Source organism: Lepidochelys olivacea (genome assembly GCF_965140295.1).
Source record: "Lepidochelys olivacea isolate rLepOli2 genome assembly, chromosome: 1".
NCBI classification, from domain to species: domain Eukaryota; kingdom Metazoa; phylum Chordata; order Testudines; family Cheloniidae; genus Lepidochelys; species Lepidochelys olivacea.
The window spans coordinates 209,758,118-209,778,245 of NC_140411.1; the positions used below are offsets into that span (position 1 = coordinate 209,758,118).

The window sequence follows — 20,128 nt, forward strand, 5'->3', positions numbered from 1 at the left end:
CGGGTGCTTTGCTCGGGACTGGATTGAACTGGAACATGGCAGGACTGAGTGTCTTTCTGGGACATGGTCAATATCCATCCAGGACACTCTCAATGTGGAGCAAATGTTGATTGATGGCTTTAACTGTATGTTTCTACTGGCTCCCAGCTCTGTTGTAGTTCTGTGCAGACTGCCTTTGTGCATGTGTGGGAGCTTGTCCCAAGAATGGGGCACTTCTTGCTGCGGGATCAGGCAGAGTGAGAAGCTGGAGGAAATTCTTATCTGGGGATATGCATGGTGACTGCAGACCACTCCTTATCTTTAAATTGGGGTTAGCCAATTAAGCATGAAATGACTGGTGGTCACCCTCCTCTTTACCGCGTGGATGTGGCTTGTGGAGAGGACAGGTTTTGACATCCACTGCTTCACTTTGGTCTCAGGAGAAGGCCACTTGGGTTGGGGTGGTGCAACGTGTGCTGGAACTGATGGTCTGCAGGTGGCTTCATTTCATGCCAGGTACATGCAGCCCTCGGTGTCCCAGCCAGTTGCTGATGGGGACCTTGGGCAACGTTTGGGAGCCCTGTTTCAGGCTGCATTGTAGAAGCTCTTCTGAAATGGACTGATTCCATTCAATTACTGTCTACACTGTTAGGGCTTCATTTCATAGAGTATCTTTCATCCTGGCTGTTCTTCTGAGCAGTTCCGAATGAAAGCTGTGACAGTGTTAAATGGCTGGAAGGAATTGAGATGTAGGTGGGGGAGAAGCCAGGGTGTGCTAAGGATCTCTCTTTGCTTTGTCTGCTACAAGCAGGCAACAGACCCTAATGAGCCAGAATCCAAGAAAAGCAAAGGGTCTCCAGCTAAAGCAGAACAGACCTCGGAAGTGGATGAGACCTCAGACCTGGATGAGACACCGGAGGAGGTAACCCTTTTCCCCACCCTGGTGAAGTGGTGCAGGTTCACAGGGTTTTGTGCTGTTAGTGAGGGTAGATACACAGCTTAAATAACGAAATAGGGGTTCGAGGACAGACCTGGTTACCTAGCTGACACTTGCCTCACTCTGTTGGCTTTGTGCCCTGGGGATGATCTCTAGTGCTTCTAGAGAAGACACCATGACCCATAATCAAGGAATCACACCAGTGTGTTCTACGTTCCTGAGGAACAATTTCTCACACTTCCCCAAATACCCACAAAATAGCAGCAGGAACCTGTGCTTGTATTGACTGGTAACCTGTGCCAAAGAAATCCCCAGTGTAAGCATATTGGTGGGTCTCTAGAAAGGGTTGGCATTGCTAGCAGAGCTCTTTCCTTGTAGGAAAGGGACCTCAGTAAAATGGTCACTTTCCACTTGCCTCCCTTCAGTGCTGAAACTGATTCACCTAGGACTTATTAACAGTACCCTATGTCATAACCAGGTATCCTGGTTTTCTGTGATTTAAAAAAAACCCATAAAAATCTCAAAAAAAAAAGAAAAAGAAAAAAGAGTACTTGTGGCACCTGAGAGACTAACAAATTTATTTGAGCATAAGCTTTCGTGAGCTACAGCTCACTTCATCCGATGCATTCAGGGGAAAATACAGTGGGGAGATTTATATACACAGAGAACATGAAGCAATGGGTGTTACCATACACACTGTAAAGAGAGTGATAAGGTAAGGTGAGCTCTTGCCAGCGGGGGGGACGGATGACGACGGGACCTTTTGTAGTGATAATCAAGGTGGGCCATTTCCGGCAGTTGACAAGAACGTCTGAGGAACATTGGGGGGTAGGGGGGAATAAACGTGGGGAAATAGTTTTACTTTGTGTAATGACCTATCCACTCCCAGTCTTTATTCAAGCCTAAATTAATTGTATCCAGTTTGCAAATTAATTCCAATTCAGCAGTCTCTCATTGGAGTCTGTTTTTGAAGTTTTTTTGTTGAAGAATTGCCACTTTTAGGCCTGTAATCGAGTGACCAAAGACATTGAAGTTTTCTCCGACTGGTTTTACTCCTTTTCTTTTTGCGGATACAGACTAACACGGCTGCTACTCTGAAACCTGTCATAAAAATCTCCGTTTCCCCACAATTAAAATGGAATGCTGAACTTTAGTTTCCCTAGCCATGATATATATATAGGTATCAGCTGAACACAGTGTTTTGTTGATATACAGTAGAATCGTGTTTAGCCAAGCCTCTGTTATCTGGCTCTCCATATTAACTGAACCATCAGGGGCAGCCTGTGGCAGGGCTCCTGTAGTCCGAGCCCCACCTTAAAATAAGGGATAGAAAGCTCTTTGCCAATCCTCCTGGTTATCCCAATTTTTGATTATCTGGTCCCAGTCCCAATTAGATCGGCTATATGCGGTTCCACTGTAAATTTAAAGCACGTTCAAAAAATCAACTACAAGAGGGGGAAGTTGCAGGCATTGAATAAGTGTCACTGGTACTTTCAGTAACATTGATTAATAGTTAATGCATACATGTTTTTATTTTTTCACAAAATGTAAAAACTAAAGATTCTCTGTAAAAACACAAATTCCACATTTTTCCGGGAGAAATGGATTTCGAGGATCCCTTGTCATAAGGGTCTCAGAGAGTGGTGCTGCCGTGTTTAGAATCAGCTCCTATTGTGGGAAGCCACTTCCACTTAAGTCAATTGCACCTGAAAGCCTTTCACTAAATTCCTCCTCTCTGGATCACTCACTCACCTGCTGGCACTTCCAGAATCCTTTGAAGATTTCAGTTTCACTCATTCAGTTACAGCTAGACACGCAGCCTTAACAACTGTTCCTTATGTCCTTCCTCCAGGAAGTTTCTCTGCCTCTATTTTTAAGCAGGTAATTAAATGATCTCTCTCCCCAACCTTCCTCATCTCTCTCCTGCAACAGGAACTAAAAGCTGGTGCCTTAATTTTATAAAAGTTCAGATAAATGCCCTTCCAGTTAGTGAGATGCATGTTTCAGTCCACGAAAGAAAGTTGGTTCTCAGCTATAGTGCAAGAAACATAAGTTAAATTTGTGCCTCACACAAATGTTTGTTTGCTGTTAGTTCCCACCCTCTTTGCTGGTGCAGATTCCTTGTCTCTTTTGGATGCTAGTCAGATGTTGTAGACTATGCCCTTTCATTGTTGTATCTAAAGACTTGCTTGACCTTCCAGACTACAATTGTTTTCCCTTTCTGTATCCTTGTAGCGCCTCCTGAGGTGCAACAAAGCTGGCTCCATCATGCGGGAAGGAAGAGACCGAGTAGTTACTCTGGCCACTGACCGGACAGGCAGGATCCTAGCCTGCCATGTAAGTAATATGCTTTGGGGCCTTTGGCTAGTGGACTACAGAGGAGGCTCTGTTGTGTGTCTCAGGGACTCTCCACTGCAGCAGCTTCTTAGGCGACTTGCTGCTAGTACTAACTCTGTGAATCTGTCTCCAGGGAACAGACTCTGTTCTGGAAGTGTTTTGTGTCCTTACTGAGGATGAAATTTGCAAGAAAATGGAAAAGAAAATGAGAAAAGCAAAGAAAAAAACCAAGTAAGCTCTGTTTTTCTAACTTGATGATGTCCACATGCTGAGACTTGACAAAAGGCCCATCCAGTGAGAGGGTGGAATGAATGAATCATGAACCGTTTGCAGTTAGTCTGCTGTTAACATGTTTGTCTTCCTGGCTTGTTGGTGCTGGTGTGAGCCAGGTTGTTTTTTGTTCCCAGTAATTGCGAGAAAATCACCTTCCATCTGATTCTCTTGCAAGAAGTGAATGGGATGAGGGAATAGACAGAATTCTCCTGGTAAAGCCCCACGTGTACATCACCATCTATGACTCAGGAGAAGTGAAAGCTGGTGGTGCTAGGCTGAGTAACCAGAGTCACTTTGACATCTACAGATCATGAGCCTCGGGGTGGTATGTGCCAGGTTCAGATTGGGGCAAACTGTCTTTTAGCGGACAGCCTTTTATTATAAGTCTATATTATGCTTCTCCAGTGTCCATCATTCATACATCCCCCAGTGTCTAACAGGTTTCTCGCAATAGCTGTGGGAGATAGGTGAATGTTAGTTCACTTCTTGGGAAATCTGAGGCACACCAAGGATACATCTATTTATATTTTGGTAGTGCCTAAGGGCCAGAATTAGGAGTTAGGACCCCATTTTTCTGAGCTATGTACAGACACGGAACAAAACAATGATCCCTGCTGCTGAGAGCTTTCAGCCTGTTGACTTGTCTACACTTGAATGTTAATTTGGATTAAGGTAGGGTGTGAATTTAAAGCACAGAAGCCATTCTGGAATAACTCCATGTGTGGACAAGCCCTAAGTACACGGGTGGGGAGGGATGCAATTAAGTTGATGTCTTGAACAAATTTCAGCGGTGATATCTACTTTCTACCTCCCTGAATTGCCCTTGTGGTTTCAGTTTGTTAGAGTATTCTCTTACACTTCCTGTCCTAAACCTGTGGCTTTTTGTTGTTCTCCAATAAACAATTTCACCTTACTGGAGTAGGTGGATTCTCCTCACTGAATAGCAGGGTGTGGTTTGATAGCCATCTTAATAAGACGGTTTAGGATCATTATTCTCTAACTTTGCAGCAAGAGTCCTGAGGTTTCTTCAGGACTGCCAGCAGCGTTGTTGCCCATCAAAGTCTGCACTGAAGAGCATTGCACCTCCACTAGAACAGCACGTCTGTGTCAGCACTGGATAAGGGTCCAGCTAGTTTCATTTGTAGAGGGGTTGCAGTTAGTTTGTTTGTTTTTTTGGGCGGGGGGTGGGGGTGGAATGTGTCTGTACATTTCTGCCCCATGTTAGTCTGTGACTGGACTGGCAGTGACTGGTAACTTGATTCCAAGTGGTTGTCTGACCTTTCTAGACAGAAGTCTGAGGAGGAGGAAGAGGAGCCTGAAGGAAGCGTTGAGATGAGTCTTCAAGAAGAGATTCAACGAGTCACTAGCATCAAAGCTTCTGCTAAAATCAAGTGAGTGCAAAGCCCTGTCCTGGGGTCATTGCTGCAGCTCAGGCACCCAGTGCAGGGGCCATGACTCAGGGAGAGTTTGTATTTTACAAAGGTGGCTCTTCTGCAAAGATGAGAAGCTCAGACTCCATAGAGCTGGGGAGAGGCCTGCAGGGTCCCAGCTAGTCCATCTCCACCCCCATATCTCTCTAATGTCTTCACACACCCCTTCCATTGAGATTGTTCCCTGCAAGGGATTCTCTAGGACTGTGATTCCCAAACTTTTGTATTGGTGACCTCTTTCACATAGCAAGCCTCTGAGTGCGACTGCCCCCTTATAAATTAAAAACACTTTTTAAAATACATTTGACACCATTAAATCCTGGAGGCAAAGCAGGGTTTGGGGTGGAGGCTGACAGCTTGCAACCCCCCATGTAATAAACTCGCAACCTCCTGAGGGGTCCCGACCCCCAGTTTGAGAACCCCTGTTCTAGGGGCTTGCCTCCTAGTTTTAAATGATCGGTTCTATGGGGCTTCTGCTGCTGCCTTTGTTAGACTATTCCATTGCCGACTGCCTCTCCTATCAAGAAGTTGTTCTTGGTGTTTTCCTTTAGTTTGTTTCATCTTGTTTCTCCTAGTTATGACCCTGACTTCTCTGTGTCCATTTAAACAGGTCATTTGACTTGATTCTGTCTCCGAAAGGAGAGCTGAAGGCCACCTTACTGCTCCAGAACAACACCATTGAGTCATACATCCTGACCCCATCAGCACAGGTCCCCCAAGTTGTCCGTGCATCCAAGATAACCATTGGAGGTCACCGCAGTGATGTCAGGACACTGGCTTTTAGCTCCGACAACATTGCCATCCTCTCGGCTGCTGCTGAATCTGTTAAGATCTGGAACAGGTGTGTGTTCTGATTCTGTAAATTCCTCTTTGTCTGCCAAGTGTCCTTCTCCAAGAGGTTGTGGCTGTTCAGGCAAGAGGGGAGAATGGGAAATGGTAGTGGGGAATGATCCCAAGGAATACAAAGTGATAAATGGAATAGAGAAGGTAGATGGGGCACTCTGCTTACTCTTTCTCATTATACAAGGACAAGGGGATACTACTTTCGTGAAACTGAAAGGCAAGAAATTAAAAATGCATTTTTAACCCGGGGAACTCATTACCACTAGATATCATGAGGCTAAGAGTTTAATGGGGTATATAAAAGGTCAGCTCTTTGGATACTGAGGACATCTACAGTCATGGAATCAGAGAAATGTAGTGCTAGAAGTCACCTCAAGAGGTCATCAAGTCCAGCCCTTTGTGTAGAGTCAGGACCAAGTAAACCTAGACCATCCCTGACAAGTGTTTGTCCGGCCTGTTCCTGAAAACCTCCAGTGATGAGGATTCTACAATCTCCCTTGCAAGCTTGTTCCAGAACCTGCTGACCTTTATTGTTAGAAAGGGGTTTTTTGGGTTAATATTTAACCAAAATCTCCCTTGCTGCAGATTAAGCCCATTACTGCTTGTCCTACCTTCAGTGGACATGGAGAGCAATTGGTCACCATCTTAATCGATAACAGTGCTTGACATATCTGAAGACTGTTATCAGGTCCCCCTTCAGTTGTCTTTTCTCAAGACAAACAGGCTGCTTTTTCTAACCTTTCCTCATAGGTCAGGTCGAAAGCTTTTATCGCTTTCATTGCTCTCCTCTGGACTCTTTTTCCAATTTATCCACATCTTTCCTTAAGTGTGATGCCCAGAGCTAGACAGAGGACTCCAGCTGAGGCCTCACCAGTGTCGAGTAGAGGGGACAGTTAGCTCCCATGTCTTACGTACGACACTCCTGTTAATACAGCCCAGAATGACATTTGCCTTTTTTGCATCTGCCTCACATTGTTGGCTCGTATTTAATTTGTGAATCACTATAATCCTCCGATCCTTTTCAACACCACCTAGCTAGTTATTCCCCATTTTGATTTTTCCTTCCTAAGTGTAGTACTTTGTACGTTGTTAAATTTCATCTTGTTGATTTCAGACCAATTCTCTAATTTGTTAAGGTTGTTTTGAATTCTAATCCTGTCCTCCAGAGTGCTTGCAACCCCTCCTAGTTTGATGTCATCTGCAGATTTTATAGGTGTTCACTCCATTCCATTATCCAAGTCATTAAGGAAAATACTGAATAGGACTGACCCCGTGGGACTCCACTAGTTACTCTCTGTCTGATAGCCAACCATTGATAACTACTCTGAGTATGGTCTCTCAATTTTTTTCTTAGCGTATGCACAACATTCTTCATGTGGCACATGACCAGTATCCATCACCGAATTTAGTCCGTTGGTTGGATCATTAGCTTCCCTGGCCCGATCAGTTTTGGACCCACCTTATACTAATTTCATCTAGTATGCTTGTGAGAATGTCATGTGGGATTGTATCAAAGGCATTACTAAAATCCAGTTGTGTCATGTCTATAGCTTCCCCCCATCCACTAGGCCAGTAACCCTGTCAGGGAAGGAAATTAGGGTGGTTTGGAATGATTTATTCTTGATAAATCCATGGCTATTCTTTATAACCCTATTATTCTGTAAGTGCTTACAAATGTGATTGTTTAATAATTCGTTCCAGTATCTTTCCAAGTTTCTGTCAAACTTATGCTGACTGGTCTATAATTCCCTGGATTCCCTTTTAAATATAAGTACTATATTGGCCCTTCTCCAGTACTCTGGGACCTCATGAGTTCTCAGAGATAACTGCTAACAGTTCTGAGATTGCTTCAGCTTGTTCCTTAAGTACCCTACAATGAATTTCATCAGGCACTGTTGACTTGAATACATTTTATTTATCTAAAACAGCATACTGGGCTAGATGGACCATTGGTCTAACCCATATGGCTGTTCTTATGTTATAAATATTTTTAAAGTATTCTTTGGCTATTTTGGTTTACGTTTCTTTCCCCTTGTTAATATTTATTGTGTTGAGATTCTGGTCACCATTAATCTTTTTAGTGAAGTGTGAAGCAAAATAGGTGTTAAACACCTCAGTCTTTTTAATGCCATCAGTTATTAGTTCCCCTGCCCTGCTAAGTAGGAGACCTAAACTTTCTTTCATCTTTCTCTTGTTCCTAATGTATTTAAGGAACCTCTTCTAATTGCCTTTTATGTCCCTTACTAGGTGTAACTCATTTCGTTCCTTAGACTTTCTGATTTTGTCCCTACATGCTTGTGCCATTCTTTTTGTACTACTCCTTAGCAATTCATCCATATTTCCACATTTTGTAGGATTCCTTTTTGATTTTCAGATCACTGATGGAGCCATATTGGCCTCCTACTATTCTTCCTATTTATCCTTTGCATTGGGAGAGTTTGCAGTTGTGCCTTTAATATTGTTTCCTTGAGAAACTGCTAGCTCTCCCAAACTCTGTTATCACTTAGATTTTCTTCCCATGGCATCTTACCTACCAGGTCTCTGAGGCTGTTCAAGTCTGCTTTGTCCTTGTTCTGCTGCTCTCACTGATTCCTTGCCTTGGAATAATATAATCTATTATTTCACGATCACTGTCACTGAAATTGGCTTCCATCTTCAGATTTGCAATCAATTCCTCCCTGTTGGTCATTATCAAGTCTAAAATGGCTGCCCTGCTGGTTACTACTTCCATTTTCTGAAACAAAAAGTTGTCCCCTATACATTCCACCTACTGTTTGGAAATTTTGTGTTTTATCATATTACTTCTCCAACAAATATCTGGGTAGTTAAAGTCCCCCATTACTACCAGATCTTGTGTTTTGGATATTTCTGTTCTAGAAATGCCTCATCCACTTCTTCCATATTTAGTGGTCTAAAGTAGAGCCCTTTAAGTCACCCTTATTTTTTTCCCCCCTTTATCTTTACCCAGAGACTTTGCCTCTCACCTCCTTCTGGACCTCAGAACAAGTGTATTTATTCTTGATGTATAATTAACATAGTCTTCCCTTCCCCCCCCCCCCATCTGTCCTTCCTGAACAAGCTGTACCCTTCTATACCAATATTGCAGTGATAAGATTTATCCCACCAAGTCTCTGTGATGCAATTAAGTAATCATTTAGCTTATGTATTAATACTTCCAGTTCTTCCTGTTTATTCCCCATACTCCTTGCATTTGTGTAAGGACATCTAAGATGTTGAACAGATTCCCCCACTGATTTCCCTCTTGTTGCTCCTATGACTCTTTTGTAATTTTTCATGTCTCCCCACCCAACATCCAACCTCTTAAGGTTGCCCTTCTTTGTGCTCACCTGTAGGCGATTGTCACCTGCCCCCTTTGAACCTAGTTTAAAGGCTTCCTTACTAGGTTGCAGAGTAACAGCCGTGTTAGTCTGTATTCGCAAAAAGAAAAGGAGTACTTGTGGCACCTTAGAGCTCAACCAATTTATTTGAGCATAAGCTTTCGTGAACTACAGCTCACTTCATCGGATGCCTACTGTGGAAAGTGGAGAAGATCTTTTTATACACACAAAGCATGAAAAAATACCTCCCCCCACCCCACTCTCCTGCTGGTAATAGCTCATCTAAAGTGATCACTCTCCTTACAATGTGCACATTGTACAATGTGTAAGAAGAAAAGGAGTACTTGTGGCACCTTAGAGACTAACCAATTTGTTTGAGCATAAGCTTTCGTGAGCTACAGCTCACTTCATCGGATGCATACTGAGAAAGTGGAGAAGATCTTTTTATACACACAAAGCATGAAAAAATACCTCCCCCCACCCCTTTTTATACACACAAAGCATGAAAAAATACCTCCCCCCACCCCACTCTCCTGCTGGTAATAGCTTTCCTAGATAAGCTATTACCAGCAGGAGAGTGGGGTGGGGGGAGGTATTTTTTCATGCTTTGTGTGTATAAAAAGATCTTCTCCACTTTCTCAGTATGCATCCGATGAAGTGAGCTGTTGCTCACGAAAGCTTATGCTCAAACAAATTGGTTAGTCTCTAAGGTGCCACAAGTACTCCTTTTCTTCTTACTAGGTTGGTGAGTCAGCATGCGGAGATACTCTCCCCTTCTTGGGTCAGGTGGACCCCACCTCTTCCCAGCAGTCCTTCTTCCCGGAACAGCATCCAGTGGTGAAGGAAGCCAAAGCCCTCCCCTCAACACCATCTGCACAGCCCTGCATTCCTCTCCAGACTGTGCATATCCATGCCTGGGCCTTTACCCTCAACTGGGAAGAAGGACAAGAGCAACCCCTGGGACCTCATCTCCTTCACCCTTGCTCCCAAAGCACTGTAATCACAGCTGATCTGCTCAGGGTCATACCTGGCAATATCATTAGGGCCCAGATGGATGAGCAGCATGGGTTAGTGGTCAGAGGGACGGATGATCCTCAGCAGTCTTTCTGTTGCATTTTGGATGTGGGCTCGACCAGTCTCCTTCCTGTGGAGTAGCTAGTTCTCTTTCCTCTTCTGGTGCTGCTGTAGTTATCTGAGGTTGTCTAGCATCCTCCATCCTGGATGTGTCTGTGTGCATCCTGTCGATGAAGTCCTTGCCACCTCTTGCAGCTCTTTTACCAGCTTCCTGAGGGACTCCACCAACAGACACTTCTCGTACCAGGTGGTTCTCCCTGCCTGGCTTTCTTTGGTGGGGATATGCAGGCGGCATTCCCAGCAAGTCAAGACCAGAACCTGTGTTGAAGTTTCCGGGGTCAGGATGCCTGTCTCGTGGAGTGTTCCAAGAGGTGCAGGCAGAGGAAGGGCTAGCAGTGGTGCCGTTTTCCTCCCATTGCGGGCTCTTTCTTGTAGAGTACCTGCCAGGTGTGGGGTGAAAAAAATCACATGTGCTGATTATTTTTCCGTGGGATTCTAATCCTGTGTTTTCTGACATAAACCAACCACTAACTGCGTGGGGCTAGGGAAAACTTCACCCATGGACATAGCCTTGGGTTTTCTTGTGCCTTCTCTGAAGTATCTGATGCCAGCCACTGTTGGAGAAAGGACGTTGGACTGTTTGGGTCACTGTTCTAACCCACAATGCTATCGCAGAGCTCCCTCACCATCACTGACTCCTCAAATGCTACTCCCCTGGGATATGGCTATCCTCTGAGAACTCCTCCCACCCTGCTCCCCCCTCTCTTAGTCAGCAGTTTTCAGTTACTTTGTGAGGGAGAGGTAGCAGTCTCCCAGTTCTCTCTCTGGTATAGGGAGCAGGTTTGGGGATCCCATAGATTTTCTGTTTGGATCTAGCATCACAGAGGTACTTGGGTGGGCAGTTAACCTTCCTATGGGCTAAACTGTGCACGGAGGCTTTGATTCTACCTGGCACTTGTCCTACACCAGCCAGTGCAATCTCTCACAAGCCTGCTGGGCTCAGCATGTGCCCTGACAGGCTCATAATACCCCACAGTTTGGTACTCCTTCCTGGCTGAAGTACCCTGTTGCTGCCATGGGCTGTTCTCCTGTCCCTCTTCACAAGAATGAGCTGGGGGCTGACTGTGTTCCCAGTTGGCTTATAGGGAAACCTTTTCAGTGCTGTGCTGGGGTAGCAGCATTCGAGCTGGAGGGCCAGGCTCTGAGATGGATTTGTCCCCCTCAGTGGTGCTGTAATCTTTGGCCTCCTGTACAGTGCATGAGAGAGAGGCCAATTGGTATGAAAGGCCTTTTAGCAACGCAGCTCATTTAAAGGGGCAAGGTCTGTACACAACGATGGAATCTCGCATGCTGCTTGTGCCCACAGGTCGACTCTGCAGTGTATCCGGACCATGGCGTGCGAATATGCGCTCTGCTCGCTCTTCGTCCCGGGAGATCGGCAGGTCATCATAGGAACTAAGGTAACTGGCTCCCTCCTGGAGCTCCCCTTGAGACCTAGCCCCTGACTAGGCTAGGGTAGTGGTTTCCAAATTGTGGGTTACGACCCAGTACTGGGTCATGGAATGGAAGGCACTGGGTCACGGTGGCTCTGGTCAGCACCACTGACAGGGCCATTAAAAGACCCGGTCGGCGGTGCTGCCCAGCTAAGGCAGGCTAGTCCCTACCTGTTCTGACACCGCACTGCGCCCTGGAAGCAGCCAGCAGCAGGTCCAGCTCCTACATGGGGGGGCCATGGGGCTTCGTGTGCTGCCCCCGCCCCGAGCACTGGCTCTGCACTCCCATTGGCTGGTTCCCGGAAGGAAGCCTGCTTTAGCACCCCTGCTGCACTGCTGCCTAGGAGCTGCCAGAGGTAAGATGGCACCCCAACTCTCTGCCCCAGCCCTGAGCCGCCTCCTCCCCCCAACCCAGAGCCCCTTCCTGTACCCAAACCCCTCATCCCTGGCCCCACCCCAGAGCCCTGACCCCCTTCCGCACCCCAACGCCCTGCCCCAGCCCTGAGCCCCCCCAAACTCGGAGCCCCCTCCTGCACTCCAAACTCCTCATCACCGCAGCCCTCACCCCCACACCCCAACCCTCTGCCCCAGTCCTGAGCCCGTCCCACACCCTTCATCCCCAGCTCCGTTGGGTTGTGGGGATCAACAATTTTCTTCAACTGGGTCGTTAGAAAAAAAGTTTGAAAACCACTGGGCTAGGGAACCTTCCTAAACACTTCCACCATTGCTAGTACTGGTTCAGCTCCACTTGTGTTAGCAACGTGGGCAGCCTTAATGAAAATGGGCTGTCCCTGGTGATCTTACCACTGCCCTGTAGCCCTTTTCAGAGCATGTCTGATTCACTTAGTGCTGAAAGTGCCTGTGGCAGTTGGTGCCCTTTCTGCCCTAGGTGTAGCTCGTGTGGGTTGAGCTGGCTGGTGTTAGCAATGGTGGGATGTTTTTGAAAATGTCCCTAGTGTAAACAGGGTCCCTGGTGATTGGCTGTGTCTAGTGCCTATTTACTGCTTTGCGGGCCACAGACTGGAGTGCAGCAGGTCAGGAGTGAGGTGTATCAGTGGAGTTGCGTGTAGAGATTCCAGGCCAGGGACAGCTGGGGATGCTGCAGGTCAGAAATGTGTCCTCTGTGCTGAGTCCATAGATGGAGCTGGTGCATTCCTCCAGTAGGATTCTGCCTTGGCACCAGGATGTTCCTCTCACACTTCATTTTGATCTGAGAGCTCCCATGTTCCCCCTCCCTGTTATGTCTCTTTAATTTAGCTGGGCTCCTCTCCTGTTGGCTACCTTGTTCTCCACTGGGATCCTTGCTCCTTTAATCACAAATCGTTCCGTCTCTGGGACGCTATGCTTCAAGTTATCACACCTTGTTTGCGGCACAGGCCTGCAGACTGGGCTTTGGACCTGTTCACTGCATCTCAAGCTGTCTTGGCATGTACTGGAGACAGAATAAAGTTGCTGACTTGCTCTCTGTTAATTTGTCTCCCCAGACAGGGAAGCTGCAGCTGTATGATTTGGCCTCCGGGAGTCTGCTGGAGACACTTGCAGCACACGATGGGGCCCTGTGGTCCATCTCTCTTTCACCCGACCAGGTAACTTTCTTTTAGTGGTAGGTCTGCGCTGCTCTCAGGAAGCCTGTGTCTTAGGGGTGGCTTTGAGGATGCAGAAGTTGGCATTGTAGGGTTTTGATGTGGGGGGTGTTTATCACCTCCGCACTTTTGTTCGGCATTATAAAACATTCTGCTGTTCAGTTCTGCACACCTGAACCTGTCTTGGTAGTAAACCAATAGCCCTCTGCTGTTTTAGTGTGGGGTGTCATTTTCTGTGTTTTCAAAACAGTGACAGCTCATTGTCTTTCTGGAACACTTCTCATCTGCAGATCCTAGAGCAGTAGGAAGACTTTATAACTGATCCCAGTGGTGTAATGGAAATGCGATTCTACAAGCAGTCCATTTCTGTGTGGTTGATAAAGTTCTAGGTGCAATAATATGGTCAAATGGGTTTTCATCCTACACAACGAGCATACACACACATCCACTATCTACAGCAAATCAGTCAAGTTGCTCCGGAAGGTTGTCAGTACACGAGACAGCCTGCTGGTATAGGCTACATCTTGATTTATCCTGCCCACTCCACCATCTTAAGTTCATTCCACCTGAAAAAATCCCCTGTCTGCCAAAGCCTTTGAAATCCAAATGTGTTTGTGTCTTCTGCACAGTAAATAAAAGTTCTGTGTTCTAACTGAACCAATGGTCAGTGTAATCTGCTCTTAACCTTCATGTTGTAGGAACTTAAGGTCTAGGCTGGGTCTTAAGGTCTTATGAACTTAAATTCTGGTCTGGAACTGAAGAGCTAAAGGCTCTTCAAGTGTAAGGACCTTGCTTTGGGTGTATTATTCTTCCTGAGTGCAGTGAAAGTGCTCTCACTTGCTTAAATTTTAAACTTTTCTCTTTCAGCGTGGCTTTGTAACAGGAGGTGCTGATAAATGTGTCAAGTTTTGGGAGTTTGAGCTGGTGAAGGACGAGAATGGCACACAAAAGAGGTGAGAGAAAAAAGCCTCTCTGGAGGCAGCATTCCATCTCTGCATTCCTTCTCCCTGCTTGATGGTTTGGCCTTAGTTTTGTTCCTGGATGCCTTTGGTAACACGTGCTCTGTGTGTGTGTGTGTGAGAGACTAAACTGAAATGTGTGGAAACAAATATCTGTTCTGGCAAACTTCTTCATCGGGAAGGTTTCTCAGGTTCAGGATGGTACTGAGTGAGACAGCATCTCAGTGATTCATTCTGCAGCCTAGCATTTACAGCACTCTCACCTGGCATGTGGGAGACCCAGGCTTGAATTACCTAACCGCTAGGTTTTAGAGCGAGTCACTCAAAGTCCCTGCTCCAAATCAGGCAGAGCAGGATCTGACCCTGTGTTTCCCACATCCCAGGTGAGTGCCCTGACCAGGCAATCGGGTGTTCTGGGGAAGGGTCTCTCTCATTTGTTCAGGAGAAATTTTGCACGTTCTTGTTTTCATTCTGCATCTGACTGAAAACAAATTTTTGAAAGCCCAAAACTTTTCATGAAGCAGAATTGTTTTCTGGCCAGCCCGGCTTCCATGTTCTTTGCAGTCTTGTGTTGCTGAGGATTTGTTGAGTCCTACTCACAACCTCTCATGGGATTCCCCAGCCCCCTTCCGTATTTTAATTGCTTCATTTCATTGCACCATACTCCCTTAATTTCCCAAACTGAAATTGAGTGGCCTTGTGCTGCTTGCTGCATTCTGTGAATCTATTCCCTGCCGTGTTGAATTCAAGTCACTTTTGGGTCACTGGTTTCCAGCTTCCCTGAAACTTCTTCTCAGTCAGATTCTCCGTATAGGTGAGTGAGAGATGGGGCAGTGAAATCCATATGTGCACAGCTTGTGGCTCATTTCAGTCCTGCTTCATTCCAAGAGCCAAGGAAGGTGGCTGTGTATTGTGTTTACACCCTTGGCGCTCTGTGTGCAAGGACAATGATGCTATTTTCTTCTTGGCCGTTGCTAGGCTCTCCATGAAGCAGACGCGCATCTTGCAGCTGGATGAGGACGTTCTCTGTGTGCGTTACAGCCCCAACCAGAAGCTGCTGGCCATCTCCTTATTGGATTGCACTGTGAAAATATTCTACACTGACACGTTGAAGGTGGCCTCTTGCCTGGGTTGCGTGGAGGGGTTGGGGTGAGAGTTGGTGTGGGGGGCAGTGAGGCAGCTGCCTGGAAAGGTGTGGCTTGGTTGCTGGAGCAGAGCTACAGGCTTACCTGGTGCAGTCACTGTTGTTACATGGGAATGGTACCTGAAGCAGTAATGTAAGGCTGGGGAGAGTGGGAGGGGGACATGTAGTAATTAGCTGGCCAGTAATAACAAATGGGGAAGTCTGCTGACTTCTGGTTCTGGTCCCTATTTACTGACCAAAATCCCACCAAACACTGGCCAGAATTCAGTGGGAAATCTGCATTTAAATTGGGGGGGGAATCAGGCCCTCCCCTGGCTACAAACATCTAGCTGCACAGGAGGGCAAGGCCAGTGGTGCCCTCCCCACTCAGTGCAGGTGCCTTGTGGGCTCCCTTCCCATCTTTCCCTTGCTCCTCCTCCCTGTGTCTGTGAAGAGATTTGCGGGTGGGGCTAGAGCACCTTTGACAGCTCTCCTCCAGTCAACACACGGGTGCCAAACTCTGAAGCCAATGCAGGAAGGAGAGCCTCCCTGCATGTGAGAGCACACTCCCTTTTTGTGAATAGTGCCTGGCAGTTAGATGGTCCTTGGGCTAGTCAGTGAAACAGACCAACATATGATGGTTAGGAGCTGCACATAAAATGCTGACAAATACACAAAGGAAGCCAAGGAACGGGTGCTCTCTCCTCTCTGATCTGTCAGTGATCTTGGGTACTGTTTCTAACAGTATCAGCTGCCTGCCATCTTCCCTGTAATCATAGGCCAGCTGCTAACCTTCACTGTGAAGGTGTTTGGAAGCGCAGGCACCTCTGAATGTAGGGGATTTCGGGACAGAGCAGCAGGCTTTCAAAGTGCTATGCCCAGTGTTTCTAAATAGATCCATTTCCTCTTTCTTTCCAGTTTTTCCTGTCTCTGTATGGACACAAGCTGCCAGTGCTCTGTATGGATATCTCCTATGTGAGTGAAGTGGGGGCTGCTCACAAAAGATCTTCTGGAATTCTGCCGATGTTTGTGGCCTTAAAAACTGACCACAGCCTTGCTTGGGAATAGAGCTAGGCAGGGCCCTCCTAGAATGGTGATTCTTAGCTGGACTTAAAAACCACCCAACTATCCACCCGAACTTGATAGGACCCAAACTAATCCTCACCCATTCCACAGTCCTTTGTTGGCTGCAAAGGATTGTGGGATTAGGTCATGACAAGAACCCACAAGTGAATTTTGGGTGGGGGAAAGTTTCTGTCGAGTTCGCCCCCAACATTTCCCAGTCCCCCATTGGCTGCTTTGGGATGTAATACAGCTGTATGTCCTTTCCTGGTGGACGGAGACTTGTTTCTGGGGCCCCTGCTCATTAGTCATGTACTTTTCAGTCCTAGTGGCCAGCTCAGAGATCATTGTCATTCCTTCCGGGTCAGTCATGCCCCTTCTCTCTGCCTTGCTTGGTGTAGGACGGGGCCCTAATTGCAACTGGCTCTGCTGATAGGAATGTGAAGATCTGGGGCTTGGACTTCGGCGACTGTCACCGATCTCTCTTTGCTCACGATGACAGGTAGGCCCTGGTGTGGTGAGCTGCAGACTCCTCCCTGCAGATCCACTGATCTTTGCCCTGGCAGTGACGTCTCTCCAGTGCTCCTGCAGGGGTGGGATGTGGACCCCTGGCCTCCTGTGTGTGGCACTGCGTAGGCACCAGAGCAGACGGGTGCACCTTCCTGAGCAGTGGTTCTGAAGCACTGGTCTGTGGTGCTCCGGCTCTCCCCGCTTCCTCAGCGCTGAGCCTTGGTGCTCTTCAGCTCATTGTTTGGTGCTTGTGCCCTGCTGTGAAGCTTGGCTGAGCTCCGCTGGGGTAGAGCACGCAGGAGAGCGGAAGGCAGCAGAGGCTGGTACAGCTGATGTCGTAGTCTGGTAAATCTCTTCCCCCTACCTCCTGGAGTCCCTGCAATGCCCAGAGAGTGCTCCCACGGGGCAGGCAGAGAGGGGGCTGCTGTAGAAAGGGTGTTGGCTTCAGATATTTCACTGTCTCCTTTTCTGCCTGTGTGATGGCGATCCCTTTCTCTCACTCTTCAGTGTGATGACCCTCCAGTTTGTGCACAAGTCCCATCTCTTCTTCACGGCCGGGAAGGACCACAAGATTAAGCAGTGGGATGCGGATAAGTTTGAGCACATCCAGACCCTGGAGGTAAAGGGTTTCAGAGAGTGACTGAGGCCTGGGCAGCTCTTTTCCCCTAATGACTGGGAGAATTGGTGGGGGTCTTGTCTCATCTCTTCCCTCTGACCTGTAGGGACACCACCAGGAGGTGTGGTGCTTGGCACTCAGTCCGAGCGGAGACTACATCGTGTCTTCATCTCATGATAAATCCCTGCGCCTTTGGGAAAGGACAAGGGAGCCACTAATCCTGGAAGAGGAAAGGGAGATGGTAAGAGCATTAGTCTTTCCTTGTGGTCTCCTACAAGAGACAATTCCACCCCTAGTTTCTCCTCAGCCACTAAATGCCCCTTCTTAATCTTCAGAGGATCTTACACAGCACCTAAGAGATCTCAGCTCGCTGTTTACCTGTGTCTGGGAGTGAGATGTCCAGAAGTGACTGGAGTATTCTGGGGGATTGGTAGTACTGTAGAGAAAGGCACAGTTGCCTCCAGCATGATCTTCAGGTGGCTCAAAATTGCACTGGCTGTCTTTTCTTTTCTCTTTCCCTGCTATATTGCATTGCAGACTCCTAGCTAACGTGCTCTCTGCTATGCTGCTCCCCAGGTTTCCCTCCAAATAGATGTTTTGTTTTCCCCAGGAGTACTGGCTTCATCTTCTCCTTTTGTTTTTTCCTTCAAGTCTTTCTAAGCTCTTCAGGCCCCTCTTTAACTTTCTGCCCTCCGTGGTGTTTGGGGCACTTTCCATCAGTGACAGCAATGGGGAGTTTGTTAATTAGATGCAGTGTGCACAGGTTGCTCCGTTCCTTAGTGTGAGGCCCATGCAAGCTCCTCTCCACCTGGGCCTGCCATGGCTGCTGTGGTCATCACTGCAACTAACAGACACAGGACTGAGAGAGTTGAGGGCAGCACCTTCTCAATAGTAGTCCTATGGCTACGGGGAGCTGGCAGAGGCCTACCTTGCCTCTTGAACTTGTGCTTCAGGGTTCACCTCTTCATCAAAGCACTCCCCAAAGAGCCAGTGGAGGAGAGAGTGCCTGACAGCATGTGCAGAGGAGGAAACCTGAGAGTCAGTGATGTCTGGCCTGACTCTTCTGTGGGGATTTTGCTGTGACCCTTAGGACCTCAATACCCCTGGACTGCCCATTCGAAATGCTGGTGGCTATAGGATGATATATAAACCTGCCAGAGGGAGGTAGATGCCCTTTTCTTAGGGGAGCTTATCATACATCTCCTTCATGCATCAAGAACAGCGAGTTGGCACTTCCGTGGGGAAGCCACAGCTCTGGAGAGCGGAGGATGGATTAAACAGTGCAAGGGCCGTGCTAGTGTGCGAGGTGCCAGTCAGTGCCCTGCTGGGACTGCTCCTTCCTGCAGGATGGGCTGATGTCTCAGAAGGGAGCAGCTGTATCTGGATTGTCTTAATTTCGGCTTGATTAGCTGATGCTAACGATCTCTTCGGGCTGCCCGTGTGCCCAGCCTGCACACCTGTTCCCCACCTGCCTAGCAGATGCCAGAGCTGTCACTCAGTCAGCCCTGCTGTGGTGAGCACTGGTGTGATTGTGCAAGTCAAACCCTTGGTGTTGGCATCTTGAGCTCATGCTGGGCCATTGGAGGAAAACAAACCTGGGAGCCTGCATTGGGCACCCTGCTAGGGATGTCCCAGATTTGAGATTGGGCGGCAAGGTTCACACGAAGCCACAGCTTTCCTGGGAGGAAGCTGAACGCTTTCATTCTCGCTGTTTTACCTGCCCATGTTAATGTATTGCTTTCTCCTTCGCTGCAGCAAAGGGAAGCTGAATACGAGGAGAGCGTGGCTAAGGAAGATCAGCCTGTGGTGAGTAGAGCTGTCTGACCAGCAGAATATTAAGCAGACTAAAATGCTCATGAGCTCGTCTGGATCTGTACTTATGTGAGACCTGTAAGGAATGCTGGGAGGATCTAGTTCACTGGTACTGGCCCAGTGTGGAGCTCAGGGCAGCATGCCACTGGAGATGCTGGCTTAGAGGAGACTGAAAGCCAAGGCACTCATTAAGGAGTTCTGGGCCCTTCTTGCAAGAGTGAGGGGTCCTGGCCTTATTCCAGTATAGTAACTACAGTCTGTGAATCACAGTTCCTGCCTTCTCTCCATTTCGTACATCACCAGTTCAAATCCATGCTAGGTCAGCAGTGTCCGAGGCCTGGCTCTTCAGTGTCTTTGTTATGTGTAATGGATGGGAAGCAGTGTGTTTAGTGATTAGGGCAGGAGGCTTGAGTTCCTTTGCTGACTTTGTCACAGCCTCACTGTGTGACCTTGGTTAGCTCTCTTCGCCTATATTTCCCTATCCAGAAAGTCACCTCTCTCACGGGGCCATGAGGGTTAATACTAGTTTGGTGCTTTGGGACTCTGAGCTGAAAGCAGTTTATTTCTATATCAATCCATTACCAGTGTAAATACAGGGAACTTGATGGAAAGCCAAGAACATGAGAGGCAGGGGAAGACATTGAGCTTTAATATGCAGCAGGGATGTAGACTGTGGAAGAGGGTTGAGCTGCCTGGGGGCTGCATTAGCTGCTTTGCTGCCTAGTGGGAAGGACTGTAGCTTGAGACATGTCTTGTGTC

The 20,128-nt window shown here is 47.5% G+C and overlaps 1 protein-coding gene across 3 annotated transcripts in view; it reads left to right on the plus strand.

Annotated features, from left to right (window-relative positions):
- The window catches only part of WDR3 (WD repeat domain 3), a 41,999-nt gene that overhangs the window by 14,137 nt on the left and 7,734 nt on the right, over positions 1-20,128 (plus strand). For 2 of the 3 annotated variants that reach the window (XM_084611080.1, XM_084611081.1), the window contains exons 7-20: positions 788-901; positions 3,152-3,253; positions 3,387-3,484; positions 4,813-4,917; positions 5,567-5,797; positions 11,578-11,671; positions 13,189-13,290; positions 14,155-14,240; positions 15,225-15,360; positions 16,288-16,344; positions 16,833-16,933; positions 17,449-17,560; positions 17,664-17,798; positions 19,313-19,363. In XM_084611080.1, the coding sequence (XP_084467206.1) occupies positions 788-901; positions 3,152-3,253; positions 3,387-3,484; positions 4,813-4,917; positions 5,567-5,797; positions 11,578-11,671; positions 13,189-13,290; positions 14,155-14,240; positions 15,225-15,360; positions 16,288-16,344; positions 16,833-16,933; positions 17,449-17,560; positions 17,664-17,798; positions 19,313-19,363 (1,524 nt within the window). The remainder of the gene's footprint in view (positions 1-787; positions 902-3,151; positions 3,254-3,386; positions 3,485-4,812; positions 4,918-5,566; positions 5,798-11,577; positions 11,672-13,188; positions 13,291-14,154; positions 14,241-15,224; positions 15,361-16,287; positions 16,345-16,832; positions 16,934-17,448; positions 17,561-17,663; positions 17,799-19,312; positions 19,364-20,128) is intronic. The other variant, XM_084611082.1, reaches the window with a different exon arrangement.